At 41.2% G+C, this 15,681-nt stretch overlaps 1 protein-coding gene across 1 annotated transcript; it reads right to left on the bottom strand.

The window, feature by feature from the left end:
* Positions 1–18: 18 nt before the first annotated feature.
* Positions 19–13,787, bottom strand: LOC119745949 (carbohydrate sulfotransferase 13-like). Its single transcript, XM_038222661.1, has 4 exons — positions 13,462–13,787; positions 4,181–4,324; positions 2,509–2,588; positions 19–1,675 (listed from the first exon to the last, which is right to left on the bottom strand). The coding sequence occupies exons 1-4, from the start codon at positions 13,499–13,501 to the stop codon at positions 752–754; spliced, it is 1,188 nt and encodes a 395-aa protein (XP_038078589.1). The 5' UTR covers positions 13,502–13,787; the 3' UTR covers positions 19–751.
* Positions 13,788–15,681: the final 1,894 nt, after the last annotated feature.

The raw sequence follows: 15,681 nt of genomic DNA, 5'->3' as shown, positions 1-15,681 counted from the left end.
TGCCGGTACCCATTTAACACCTGGGTTGAGAGGAGTAATTGAGGTGAAGCGCCTTACTCAAGGGCACAACACGCATGGCCACGGCGGAGCTCAAACCCACAACCTCACGATCATGAATCCTGTGCTCCACCGCTAGACCACACGGGCCAAACTGGAAATATTTGTAGCTATCGCCATCGCATTAATATGATAAATGTAAGCATTTCGTCATTTCTTCACTTGTTGCTTTATACATGGATAAAAATATATGTAAAAATATAGTCTCTAAAAGCAAACATTTCTCTTTGGGTAAGTGACACCAGAGGACCAATATTTATTTGGCGAGTAAGTTGAGACAAACTATCACATGACACAATTTTGTTGGTCACATGTAAATTACTGACCCGAACAAGATCGTTCCTTCGACAGTGCTTCAACTTGGTGAAATGAGCCAACTGCCCATTCCGTCACTATGACGTCACATGCATATTAATCACGGAATAATATCAACCAAATTACAAAACAACATTTCAATGCAATAATGACGTCAGACGTTGGCCATCGTAGAAACTTGCTTGGCATTATAGTAGCAACAATTTGGATTGTGGTGAGATCACGCGGCTATCGCATGGTATAACCTATAGATTGGTTTTTGTCTAGTGTTTCAGGAAGGATCAATAACGTTTCTCAACGTTCGCCCATAATTTCGGTCAGTAAATCTCTGCAGTCACACACTGTGCTATTTATAGGAATGCATATTAAACACGTGATGTTAACTTCCCTTGAACGCAAGAGTAGGCGGTTCATAGCCAAATATGTCGAAATCAATCTTAAACCTTTGGTACAGGTTTTGTAGGTCGACAAGTGGAACTCCTTTGTAGTAAGACTCTAGCCGAGTTTGGTTGGAACTCCCCGTGGGGCTACTGGAGTCTGAACCCGGGAAGATGACGTCATCGGCGTGAATGAGCCTCAAGATGTATTCACTGTCCTCGTTCAAGGTTTCAAACTTACCGATGACGTCATAGTCAATGTCACATGGCAGGCACTGGTCATAGATTCGCGACCAGTGTTTATTGCTGGACTTTTTACGCGGTACCTCTGGGTCAGTCAGATATCTGATGAACTCTTCAAATGTCAAGTCAAAAGGAGCACCAGCCTTGCGACTCTCGCGGTATTCATCCAGAATCCGTTTGCCTACCGTCCGCTGCCAGATCTCGGCTCTCTCAAAGGTAGACTCCGGATCCAATTTGTTCCTAAACGCCGAAAGCACTCGCGAGAATGGATGCCTGGCGAACAGGAACTTGGTGTAAGATTTCAGTATCCTGTTGATGTCTGCATCAGGGAGATCCTTCAATCTGATCAGCATCTTCTGCCCATCCCGGTTGGCGAAATACTGCGAGATTTCCGATGTATTTTTGAAGGATTTGTTTAAAACGAGGAAGACTTTTTTCCAGCTGGTACAGGCTACTTTGGGCACGGAGCAGTAGACAACTTTGTGGGCATCGTCCACTATAATGTTTGGGGGTATTCTCATCTGCGAGTACCAGTTGGTCTGCTTATCATAATGTTTACAAGCTTCATGAAGAACTGATTTTCGTGTCCTTTGTTCTTCGCTTTTTTTGACCATCAAGTCTTCGGTTGGACGGGCTGTTTTGTCTTTGTCGATATTAAAAATAGTTCTGGAAACGTCCTCATCCTGATATAAAAATATAAAACACAAAGAACATTATATGGTTGCACTAATCTAATTATAATAATATTTTAATAACGGGTATTTATAATGGCGCTTTTAGCTAAGATAAAAGCGCCTTTAAGTAAATTATTATCCCTGATCATTGGGCCAATAAACATTCCAAATACCATCTCAGCTCCCTGGGGAGTATACAGCTCGATGCTGCCATTTCGGCGCAAAGCAGCTAGAATCAACCACAATAATCATCTCTGCCCTCTCAAATACCCATCTGGGTTTGGAGAAGCAATAAGTGACAAAAAAAGTGCCTTGCTCACTCGGCCTAGGGCACACACACCACAACCCCAGGCTGGACTCGAACCCACAACCTGCAGAATTAACCACGATCTGCACGAGTTAAATGCCCCAAATTATTCTACAAGTTTTCTGTGATCAAGTCTCTTTTCTTTCATTTTTATCTTCCTTCGATCGAACGAATTGTCAGGTAGGAGGTGGTCTTCATTTTTTTCATTCTCATAGCCAAGAGGTCTGCGCAGGCTTCAATAGTGATCGATCTCCTCGTTTACCATGAACACGACCAGGGACGCCTCGTAAAGCTCACCCCAGATCCTTCATCTATTCAATCGATTCAGAATGTTTATTCACTGGAAGTCTCCCATGTATCTGATCTACACAATGGGCCGGATTTATCCCATTTATTGGCGTTGCGGGGTGACCCTATACGATAGCACTGCCCGGTTCACAAGCGACAGTCAGTCTTTGAGTCAGGCAATCAGTGAGATCATTAAGAAATTGAATGTCCTCATTGAGATTGAGACGAGACGATAATTGATACTTACCGTGCTGTTGCCCAGCATGTCTTGTGGCAGTGTCGTCCTTGCAATGTCATTTAGATGCCTCTGACGTGGCGGGAAATTCCCTGCATAAACAAGACAACACTTCCTGTGTCAGTACAATGTGACAATAAATTTGGTTTTCTATTTTTCGCATTTCCTCATATTGCCGCCAAAAAGAGACTGATTTTTGAAGGGGAAAAAACACAACTGAAACTGAGGCGTTGAGGTGGATTTCAAAAGCATAAGTAACATACTGACTTCATATCTAATAAATGCAATGTTTGGCTATTTCGGTTGTTTTTATCTATTCTTGGTTATTATTATCTTCGTAGCATGGTGTGTGTGTCAAATTAAAAAAAAAAAAAAAACCCGATATGACAATAACCCTTTTTTTCATTAAAAAAAGAAAGACGAACTGCATTACAATAATATGCGTTTAAACCACCATACAAAATGTAGTCAAAAGAAAGCAGGCAGGCAAAGCAATAACATCAATAAGAGGGGGGAAAGGGGCATAAAGAGCTTATTACTGAACTAAAACTAACTAAACATGCACCTTGCAATATAAGTACCACGAACATGTAGGCCTATACCGATTTCCTATATGACTACAACAATTGTCTAGCACACATGAATCTGATTATTCTGATGAAGGTAATCCTGTTGTTGTAGTTGTACCAGAATTGTCACGACTAGACTCAGAACAAGAGGGAAATCAACCCCAGCCCACTCCATCCTGAGTCATGCACAGGTCGGGTCAGGTGGTGTCACAATTACTGTGAACAGCCCAAGTGCAGGTAGGGTACATTTTCAATAAGGCTGGTGTATTTTTTTTATGCATTCCATGCACAACATGCATACTGAAGTCGAGTCATCATTCTGAAAAATAAGACGGTGTGGATTTATCCTGAACCAGCACGCAGTGTCGTCTGAGTAGTAGGTTTTTGATTATGGGTATATGAGTTAATCTACGTATCTGGACAAAAAGCTTTGCTGAAACCCGGGTCTATGTTTTGCAAATGGAACAAGGGATAGCGTTCTTCAAAAAACATTCAACTGTCCACTTGGTTTCCAAATGTTTCTGTCAATGCAGAATACTCAGTCGACGTATGAATAAACTTGGTTATTGAGTTCAAGGTTACTGAATCAATTCTCAACCTTGTTGTACACTTTACTTGGGGACTCGGGAAAATACCGACTACAACACTGCATAATAATGATGACCAGGAAAATACATTAACTTTATATACGCACCCTGAGAAGTCATTGACATTTTAATGTATCGAATTTCAATCTGAATTATACGATTACACTCTCAAGTGACATTTTATCATCAAGGAACGTATACACTATTAATGGGTTGTAGTTGACTATTGTACAAGGTGTCTTGCGAAGCATCTGAAGGACCAACCGATTTGTTGATTTTCTGTTTATCTAAAACTTTATTAACTGTATCTTTAAGTACCAAATTATTACGGCCCCAGGAATCGTTTGTAACCACCATTTAGAATGAGTCAAACTGTGGTGTTTTTATTGCACACAAACACGACAAATCGTAGGGAATATACTCAGGATTTCAGCTATTTTTTGTAGGTAAAAAGCTTCGTCCTTTTTGACCAAGAAACCAAAGCATCGGGAATACGAAAACTGGGTTAACTGGCACAAGTGTCCTTACCGACGACAATGTTCTTGGTAAGACCAATTTGGAGCGGACTCTGCAAGTACGCCAGGATACTCAGCAACGTCAGGACGAGCATCAGTATAAGGACGGAGAGTCTGGAACGTGACGTCATCTTTCCGACATCCGATTGGCTGCCTACTGTGGAGAATAAAAGAAGATGAGTTTGACGTCTTAGTTCTGCTAACCACGGAATTCTGCGCTTATGACCACAATACTTCAGAGCTTACAGCAATAGCATAGCAATTACACACTCACCCAGTAAGCACAGAATAATGTAAGCATGCAGCCATAATTTCCCGTCATACCCCTGGAATACGCTTACCGTTACAACAATTTATCTGCTATAGGCCCCCTATAGCGGGGATTCTTCGCTGAAGAAATTGCACCCAGATTGGAAGGTATCAAGTATACAGATAAATTTTGTGATAAAAGTTAACTCGTTATCGACTGTTTCCTTTCCATATACAGAAAGACAGTTGGGTCTGTATTCTGACGATGGTAGATTTCGGAGATAGTAGTGTGTCCAGTGAAGCAACTTATCAAACTGCCCTTTCCCAATACGAATGCAAAACTATCGAATATCCATTCGGATAAGGGACGTCTGAATTACTCACACGTAATATACTGCTACATTGCACACGACCCGTAAATATAATATAATCATCTGGAAATTGAATTAACTTTCTTATATTATTTCAGAGCCATAGTGGTGATGATTGTTTGAACAGCGGTTCGCAGAACTATGTTTGCATAACGCCACAATGATCAACACACACTGCTATTATGAATTATCAATTCTCTGAGTATATTTGCCATCATGTCTATAGGTGATATTTATTAGACACGTGTGTGTGCACTTACACAGTGCAGAGGACGTAATATCAGTAAGTATATATATAGGGCTTTAGAGACAATAAAATATTAATTTTTAAACGGGCCCTATGCCATATGGCCGTGAGTCATTCAATGAAGCACATTAAACCACAGGCCGCTATTCTTTTCATATAGGGTGACCCATTACAGAAGATACAACTAATGGATTTTCCATACATTTTATCCTGTTTTGATCGGAAACCCGTATAATTAACGATTTAATATCCTCATCAAATGAGGCGTTTCATGCTACTCTGTCATTGTCTTCATTTCCTACATCGTCATCATTTTCCTCATCATAAATATCATCTTCGTTTACACCATCATCTCAGCAATATCACCATTTTCACCACTAGATCATCAACATTAACACACACATCAGGAGTCTCACCACGTTCACCATCCCTTTTCTGACCATGCACCGAAGCCTTTACTAAAAGCTCAGCGTTAATGGACACGCTTACCAACGCTGTTTGTCAACCTACTTTTCATTTGTAATCGAATTCTGCTTTAATTATAGATTCATATCATTGACATTTTCATGCATGTAGTTGTTGCTGTTTATGGTAGGCATTCTGGTTGCTCATTATAACTAATGGTCTTTTCTACATTGTACAGACTGAGAAAGTAACAGTATCGTTGTTTAATGTTGCTATGTACGCTTATTCCAAGCGATTGGTCAACATAATGATGCAGGTAGTTCATCCTTTTAAGACAACAAACCTGAGCTAAAAGGGGCATCCGATGAAAGCATTTTTATTTGAAACAAAAATATTTACTACTGGTGTACCAAGGCGACTCGATAATATTTATCTGATTCTTTGTCAGTCGATTTGCGAAATGAATTATTAGCTTCTTAGTTTTTGTAAGATGTCACGTTCAAACGAACGATCTTGAATAAGTATAAACTATTTTCCCCCTGGAAGGACACATTATCTCAATATGTCGACCCATATTTCAGGAAATTTGACGTCGCGTTTTTGAGATAAATGACTCAGTTTCTTGTATCTTCGTAATCTAGAGTGTTCTTCTCCCTCGGGGCCCAACCATAAATAATTCTGTATTCAGACCGCAAACTGCACCGCTACTTTTTAAAAGCAGCACAGTACAAGAGCTGCTTCTCATATGCAAATATCGGAGCCGAATGTGCTGCGTCTGGATCGCAGCTGAACCAATGAAGGAAGTGAGTTGACGACAGAGGCACACTAGAACACGCGTATATGGGCAGCAAACATTGTAACTATAGTATCGCCTATCATGATTGCCTACCAATAATTAACCTCGATGTGAAAAAAACCGGCTACGGAAAAAACGAGTGTGAAACTGATTCCTCTATAACTGTACATTCACGAGGCCCCCTTTAATGGAGAAACATTATGCACGCCAGAGTACAAAGTAACTGTCACGTGACGGATTATCTTAACAGCCATAACACAATGTTTTCGCCATAGAAGGGGGCCTTCGTAATATAATTGCCCGAATTGGTCTGTACTCTAAGAACGAACCATCAAAATACGCCTACACACAACCGCGCTGTTATTACCACGTACATTTTCAATGCACAAGTTGTAGGACCACAATTTCCACCCAAAGCACAAAATATTTATCCCGGGTTAAATTTTAACGCCATTTGCCGGATCCATCAAGCGTCTTCTCGAAATGAATAGGGATCGTTGCCATGCCAACTAAAAGACTCTTACTGTATCGGTAATTGCTCCGCGAGTCACGTCGGCGGGAAAAGAAAAAGTGCCGCTTGGTCGTCAGAGTGACACCCGAGTCAAACCGATGGTATAGTGTGGGTACATGTTTCAATAACGACTAATTTATTACTTCTAACGACGACTGCCTCGATTGAGACACGGCTATTTTCTGTGCACGTACGCCCAATCAGATCCGACAATATTACCAGGGCCTCCAGAAAAAAACGAACGACAGGAAATGAGACTACGTGACATGGAGAATCGTGCGGCAAGTTCCTCACAGAAACAAAATGTTTAGGACATGCTTCTGAACATGATGTAAAAGTATCAGTAGTGATTACATCACATCATTAATTAACTGTCTTTCCTTTTGATTGTTCTTAGATTATATCTAGGGACATGGTTCCACTTCATAATTCTATAACAACCAGCAGTAATGGAGAATAAATCGAAACCACTTATTATGTACTTTCGGTTGCTATTGTGAATTGCAGCACTGAATTGAATGGTAATTGAAATACAAATAGAAATTGGATGTGTAGCCTTTAATGAAAAGACTTTCATTATGTTTTCACCTCTTTTACCTTTTAATTTGAAGTTAAACAAACTTACCTTTGAATTAATTTCTCAAAATGAGACCTGAAATTCAAAACAAAAGTCACTTGAAATAAGTACTCCGAACTGAACTCAAAATATCACTAACACATCCATCCAAAATGGCGTGTCAAATCACCATGGTAACGTAATTTCCCCTGGGTCCACAGTCCGTCGCTCCAATTGCTATCACTGAATATGAAAGGAAAATCCCTATAACACTCACAGAAATAACATGCAATGTTATGAATGACCAACATCATAAACATTATGGTATGGAAGCGATTTCAGATATTGGAGTTGAGACGGCATGATATTTTTCGGTCCGTGCATTTACGGACATGGAATCTGATTTTGTCGATTTTAAAGCAAAAGATGCGCAAAGCTAAGATGGAGATATCGAGTCCTTGACGCACTAAGTTAAGCGCGGAGGAACAGAAAACCATAATTAAGAAGTTTTCGTTGTTTTGATTCATAACGAATGCCCAATTTCACATGTAGAAAATTAATGCACAAAACAAAAACACTGCAGATCCAAGATGGCTGTCATGCAAGCTACAAAAATAGCGGTGTTAAATTTAACACCAGTGGTATCTATATAGGACCATTGATGTAAAACCTTGACACTGTAGTGGTCTATACATATAGACAAATCAGCGTTAAATTTATATCGCAGTATTTGAATTGAAGGCATGGTCTATGTGTTTTATTTGAACGAAATTGAAATTTTGGGTCGGGAGACGTATTTAAAAGGTTATTGGGTGTTGCGCTAAGCTAAGCCAACGTAGGTCCCTAATTCCTTCAATTAAAAGAACTCTAAAATCAGTGCGTCCGAGAATGTGTGAGAAAAAAAATGTAATGAACGTTAAAGAGGGAACACCAATGAATATTTGTGATGACTTTGTCACGTAAACAACGAGCAAGACTGCAGTTGAAATGCCCTTTTAGTTATGAGGTACGGGCGTAGACGCAAATTGCGCTAACAACACTACACGCATTGGCAGGCAAATTATCCGATTCAATTAAGCAAGAGAGGAAAGACGAGGCGGGAGGGTCGAAGTCGAACAGCGTGGAGATTGCCTGGCCTATCTTGCTTCACACAGCAGAGTCCGTTGGCAGTACGTCAACACGATTAGCATGGACGGTGTGGAGTTGATAACGGGTCTGTAGGCCTATGTGGATATTACATGTATTAAAAATGGTACATCAGGAAACCTGCCACCTCTCCGACCCAGCCGGCAACGTGAGGAATCAAGATAATAAATACATACTTTGGTGACTGGCGATAAAACAAATAATTTGACTCACAGTTTTATCCAACGCGCTACGCATCACTCTCGGCTGCTCGACTTGTATATTTATTTAACTTCGCGCATCATTACAGAGTCAATCACGAAGGAAATAAAGCCATGTCAGTTCATATTAATGATCTTCACGCCCTCAAAGTCTCCTGGGCCGGACGTAAATTACAATAACTTTGATGCCTCTGCCCAACCAAATTTAATATGGAAATTTAACTGACGAAGCAATGATCAGCAGGTATCACTTTACTACACGTTTATGTAAACATTATTAGTTCGTTTGTTTTCGTTTTTAAATCGGAACAATGCATTTAATAATGATTTTAATGAGAAACTCCTTTCCATCATAATCGTCGTCTTAAATCTGTGTTCAGCTTTGGCGCATATTTCTTATCTCATATCACGAAAACTGACTCAGCAAACTCAAGACATCACACTCATTGCCAATCGTTAAGCAAATTTGCTCTGACGATATTTACATCATTGGAATAAAGATTACACATTATTCCTTCTTAAGCAGACCCGCCCTAAGCACAATGTATGTATGCACTCGACCAGTCCAACAACTATCATGCTACTTTATCGAAGATTGTTATCCTGTGCATGACATCTGCGTTGAGTCTCAAGCATGAGTTCCTCTGATACATGTAGGTTTCCATGGTAACGCGAATTCATGCGAGTTAAGTTTGCTCCTATGGACCGAAAGGATGGAATATCTACTTTGTTCTTGGGAGCGTAATTTTTAGCATGAAGTCTCTATAGGGATGTACTCTACGCGAGATATGACGTCTTTGCAAAACCAGAGACTTCCAAATAAAGAGTAATAACACAAACGTAGGGAAAAGAGTCTGTAGTTTCCTGCAAGGGATTCTTTTCCAGATGTTTCAAACGAACAAAATAACAGCTATATACAACTCCATATCGAACAATTTGACATAATTTAAACTGCAACGACAACATTAAAGGCGTAAAAGAAGAACACATTAAAAAATATACCTGTATAACATTATAGCCGAAGGAAACACTGTGATGCCAAAAGGATATCAGTGGTAATGTATTTGGTAATCATCCCTTTTTTTAAAAGGGGGGGGGGGGGCAGAGGTTACATTTGTCACTGTCCTTTCTGAAATACTCTCAGTTGAAAACAATGTAAGCCAAAGAGCCAGTGATGTCATTTGTCCTACAATTTGGGGGGGGGGGGGGGAAACAAGCACAATATGATTCACGCAACTCTAACTTTGGATATTTTGGTATAAAGAACCTGACTGCTTCAGTGAACTGCGAAGCCTATCAACTGCCAATGTTGGCTCGCCTTTTTGTCATTTGGCGTCTTTGTTTACCTTTTCGGGTTACTTTCACCTAGCCGTCGACATAAGCCTCTTTTCAAAAGCAAACACGCTAAACTATAGTCTGTGCAAAATTTCTTGCTTTCAAGAAACTGCTATGCAGTACAAGAAAAGTTCTAGCAACAAGAAGACATAGTTGAATGAGCACACAACAAACGTCGTGCTGGAATCCGTCATAAAATTTGACTCATTAGTATTCTAATATGTTGGATATTACAAGGGCCTCTACCACTGAACATCAAAAAAGAGTGCCCTACACCCTTCCTGCCCATGATGTGAACACAAAGGTCTATCTAAATTGACGCAAACCGTTTTTCTTATTTCTGAAATTTCCGTCAAGCGTGGCACTGCTCCGTTTCGCGTCCGTTGGTAATAACGCGTTTCCAACAGAATACTATTCATCCGAATGTGTTCCCATGCGTATTATTTATGAAAAATGACATATTATGCAATTGAGGCTGCTTTCATGAACCGACGCTAACTGACTTGTGGGTGTAATGGCTCATTGAGTTCAATCAAACTGCAGATAGATGACATGTTGGAAATAGAGTTCAATCGAGTTACAGCCTAATGTCATGTAGGAATTAATATTTTGGCATGTCTCCAAAGAGTCTGCATAATATTATTCTGAATTGGAAGCATCTTTATTTTTAATCAAAATCACTGTACTGCAGACAGCATTGACAGGAAGTGCACAGCCTTGATGAAGTGAATATTCCATTTTAAGATAATTCTGCAGATACCCGCGTGTAGGGAGTATAGTCGAACATTCTATTTTGATTAAAGCGTTTTGTGAAGAGCCTTCTTGTAAACTATTTATTGGGGTGCTGTTCCTGTGACGTCAAATCACAGATTATTGATTTTATTTTCTAATTTTTAAGCATAATATTCAAGGACCTAAAACACGTTTGGTCCATGACTGGCCTTCCATGTTCTGAACCAATAGTGAAACAGACACAAAGACAATTAAATTGAAACAAAAAATACATTTGATATGTTTATGCTCAAGCAGCGTCAGATCAATATGACATCCCCCTCCCCCCCCCCTTCCCGCTTATATGCACATAATATGAAAATTCGCATTAGCAGATGAGTCAAAAGACTCCAAAACACTCTCGGGAATTATGGTGCACTAAAACGATTTTTTTTAATTGAAAAGGGAATAATTTCGTTTATCGAACGAGCTTAGGAACATCAAATCAACGATATTCCAGATTTTGTAAAATGTTGATAACAATTTGGGTTGATAGTATTATATTTGCTACTACATTAAAACCTGATGAGATTTTTTTTTCTGTGCATGTTTCAGCAGAAAACATGAAAACATTCAAGACACTCAATTCGCTTATACAGGAAACGAGTCCCTTCCCCTGGAGAGGCACACTGCTCTTTATTCAAGATCCGATTTCAGAGGTGAGTACCCAGCTGCCTAAGGAACACGTAACGAGATATTCCGTAACATTATTTTTTGATGGGGAAAAAAGGCCAGATTTGATGAAGGACAGGCGAATTGCCGCTGGCTTTGATGCTCGTTTGAGTGACAGCTCGAGGGTCTCTGGTGGAATAAGATGGCCATCCTCCAAGCTATAATAATCACTCGTGAGTTCAGACTGTGACGGTGGTGTTTATACCAGAATAGTGGACCTTATAATTGAGGGGATCACTTGGTTGAAAATCACCAATTCTTAAAGGAGAGAGAGAGAGTCGAAAAAGACAAGGCAAGCTATTAAGCTAATGCCAAAGAGCGCACATATCTATTAAATTGATTCAGTATGGCTAAAATCTTTGTTGAATAACCAGTAAAGTAGTAACATGAAGGAAACGAGAAATCCACTTTCGCCGTTGGCATGGAGACGTGACTTAATTCCGGCACATTATTATAACGGAAGTATGAAACAAGCGGCGCCGGACTAATATGCACATTGTGGTGTAGATGCTCTACGTCACGTACATTAATAGGCAAGGTCCAAAGCTGGTCTACCAGTGTAAGACAGTGTTAGACGGGTAATTCACAACTAACAACCAGTCAATCAGTCAGAGAGATGCACATAGGATACTAGACTGGCTCTCTGGGACCAGCACGAATCACGTGGGACTCTCAAGATGTGAATTAGTCCTGACCGCAAATTTGGAAACATCCGTGAAAAACAAATGACGTCACTGATGTGAAAGAAAAACGTCTGGCACTAGAAACTGGTTAGGTCCAAAACTTCTTCAGTACTGCACAACTACATGTGTAAGCAGTTACTAGAACCCTCTAGTACATGTACATAGTCCCCTTTGTGTACAGTTTCATGTAAGTTTAATATGCAACCAGACTCATACATGGGGCATCATCTCAAAGTGTTGGACATGTGCCAGTCTAGTCTCATGGCTCCGCTTAAATCATTTACTTTAATATTCACACTTTTCGAAACAGCCAAGACCTAATAAGTAATTGTCCCATTATGAACATTTGAGCATTTGGTTGGCTTCGGGAATAACGAGAAAAGTTGGACTGAATGTTAAGCATGTTCTCTGCACTTGTGGCTCAATTTGTGGTAGAATTAAGTAATGTTGTATTGTAACCACTGTCTTTTAAATAAACAATTCAAGTTTGCGTAATGAATATTTCTTTCGTTCTAACTCTAAATTTCTGCAGAAATAGACAGAGAATACACATTGCTCCCTTATGACCTGCTGCAAGCAGACCCTGACATGAAGGTCGACCAAGCACGGAGTGTGACACCAATGGCCCCTATATTATCACCATCGCTTGGCACAATGGTACAAGTACATGTAATTCCACAAACATGACGTCCCCGATCATCCACTGTGGTTCCATTCCACCATGGTTCCACCATGGAGCCTTTAATTATAGCTCCATGGTCCCACCAAACCAAAAATGTCCCTTAACTGTGGTGTCCTTTCTCCATGGTCAAAGTCAAACCATTATGGCTTCGCATCTGGGTTCTACTGTACACTGTCGGTTGGGGTGTGTTTTATTTCTCCATGGTTGAAAGCTCAGGACAAAATGACTATCAGAACTATCAGAAAACTATTCGTATTTCGAATGATTTTTCGCGTTAGAACTTCTTTGACTACACAACATCACATTCTAAGTTACCGAGCTAATTGTACCACGGAGGAATCCCTCCATTGTTGTACATGTACATGTACTATGGTCATTTCATATAGAACAGTTCTAGTGTGTGTACTAATACTTCACATGAAGTAACCGAGAAGATTGACCAAAAACTAATGGAAATCGATACTGACTATTCCGCATTGTACGTGTGTTATGGTCTACCACTCTAGTATACAATAGCCGGGTCGTGAGAAGTGTACAAGGTGCAACCATGGTGCAACGAACGATCCCTGAACCTTGCGTTTGAACCAACGTTTGTTTTCTTGTCATGGTTGGAAGAATCTTTAGCTTATTATGATCACTCATTCATATCACATAGTATAGGAGTACTTACTGTTCACTACATTCTGTTGCTGCCTGGCCATGGGTATCATTGGGGTCTCCACAAAGATTTGGGTCACATCAGTCACTGTGTTTTTACCACTACCGATCCATTATTGTCTCTATGCTGTACGAGCAGCAGTCGGTGCTCAACTACTGGGCATGGCCTGGGTAGTGGCGATACTCGTATATTTGGCGCACAGGCCACACGTTATTGACGGGATAATCTGGTATGTTGTTGTACCCTGCTACAGGCCTACGTAAACATGCATAGAGAACTACAGTGCCGGGATCACTGCAGTGATTCACTGCATACCGGATGTAGCTTTTCCTACATGTACATGTACATGTAGCTTCTGATTAGCATGCACTTGTAAGTGGTAAATGTGCACATGTACATGTACATGTGTACATGTATAAATATGTACTTGCGTGAAAATTCTTGTAATTGGCATATAGATGAATTGGCATGCCAAGATGATGTATGAACTGCACTTTACAGCACACGCCATTGGATCCTGAAAAAAATGTTAAATACATGAGATGTGCAATCATAGAGCACTATGGTACAATTAATGTGCGTTGAGTAATGACGTAGTGCTCCGGAGTTCTTCGGCGTCCCAGTCGTACATGGTGTAGAGGATTTTTTTCAAGAGTTGGGGCAAAATCCTGAATCTTCATATATTGTCACAGTGATGAAAGAGTGCAAATTAACCTTATATTAAACCGGCAGAATTAGCAAATGTGTTTATTTATTTATTTAGTTCTTATTTTAACTTCCTTGTAGCCCATTCAGTGGAATCCACTGGTTTCCCATATAAAAAGACAATGTGCAGAAATTACAGTTTTAGATGAGGGAGGAAAACCCCAGAATAATATTCTGAGGAAAATCCACGGAATCAAGTAGACTGAAAACCCAATCAACATTGGCCCAGGCGGGAATCGAACCCGGGTCATAGCGGTGGAAGGCGAAGGAAGTACCGCTAAACTCCCCAACCTGACTCCCCGACCTGACTCCCCGACCACATTCCCCGACCTGCCTGACTCCCCCACCCGACTCCCCGACCTGCCTGACTCCCCAACCTGACTCCCCAACCTGCCTGACTCCCCCTCCTGACTCCCCCACTCACCTGACTCCCCGAACCTGACTCCCCCACCTGACTCCCCCACTGACTCCCCCACCTGCCTGACTCCCCCACCTGACTCCCCCACCTGACTCCCCCACCTGACCCCCAACCTGACTCCCCCACCTGACTCCCCACCTGACTCCCCCACCTGACTCCCCCACCTGACCCCCAACCTGACTTCCCGACCTGACTTCCCGACCTGACTCCCCCAATTGACTCCCCCACCTGACTCCCCACCTGACTCCCCCACCTGACTCCCCCACCTGACCCCCAACCTGACATCCCGACCTGAATCCCCCACCTGACTCCCCACCTGACTCCCCCACCTGACTCCCCCACCTGACCCCCAACCTGACTTCCCGACCTGACTCCCCCACCTGACTCCCCACCTGACTCCCCCACCTGACTCCCTCACCTGACCCTCAACCTGACTCCCGACCTGAATCCCCCAACTGAATCCCCCACCTGAATCCCGATGCCTTCAGGAGTCTGCTTCGGAATGACAACACTCCTAAGGGCGCCCTTCTCTTCGCCATGCTGTTTCTCTTTCAGTACTTTCCCATAATAGACGGCACACAACTTCCAGTCGTAGGCGGTATATGAGTTATTCATCCATTAATTCCGTGAATAATTTACTCCCACTGGTCCCGCTACCTCATTAACATTCACAAGGGGAAAACAACATGTTATACAAGAAAACAAGCATCACTAATGCATGAAAGTCAATCCTCAACCTTTCCCTCTTTAATAATATGCTCATATTCCCATCGTTGGTCTCATCAACGCATAATGCTTCACTCTGTGAATATCTCAGTTCTCTTTTCCAGTTCTAGTTCCATTTGACGAAAACCAAAAGTCTGTTTCTCAGTAATCAAATTCCATGATAAATTGAATTAAATTTGTTTTTCAGTTCTGGCTTTCTCCCACGGGATAAGAAGATCAAGGAGGACCACAATCCTCCTAACTGCCGGGCCGGGACGTCTTATTCCTCTATGGTAGGACATCATCGACCGTGGTTTTGTATGCAGCTTATATTGGTTTGATGCGTAGAGAGATGATTGCAAATATAAGCCTTGCGGCATTCATTATGCAACCTTCAAATTCAT

The sequence above is a fragment of the Patiria miniata genome, unplaced genomic scaffold, assembly GCF_015706575.1.
Source record: "Patiria miniata isolate m_02_andy unplaced genomic scaffold, ASM1570657v1 HiC_scaffold_7, whole genome shotgun sequence".
NCBI lineage: Eukaryota > Metazoa > Echinodermata > Asteroidea > Valvatida > Asterinidae > Patiria > Patiria miniata.
Note: the sequence above shows the minus strand (reverse complement) of the source record. Positions and strands in the feature narration are given on the sequence as shown.

What these genes read in the sequence shown, in the direction of transcription:
- LOC119745949 (XM_038222661.1), bottom strand. Translation starts at nt 13,501, where the DNA reads ATGATACCCATGGCCAGGCAGCAACAGAATGTAGTGAACA. An exon ending in GCAACAGAATGTAGTGAACA is followed by an intron (nt 4,325 to 13,461) that starts GTAAGTACTCCT and finishes TATTCTCCACAG; the next exon opens with TAGGCAGCCAATCGGATGTC. An exon ending in ACATGCTGGGCAACAGCACG is followed by an intron (nt 1,676 to 2,508) that starts GTAAGTATCAAT and finishes TTTTTATATCAG; the next exon opens with GATGAGGACGTTTCCAGAAC.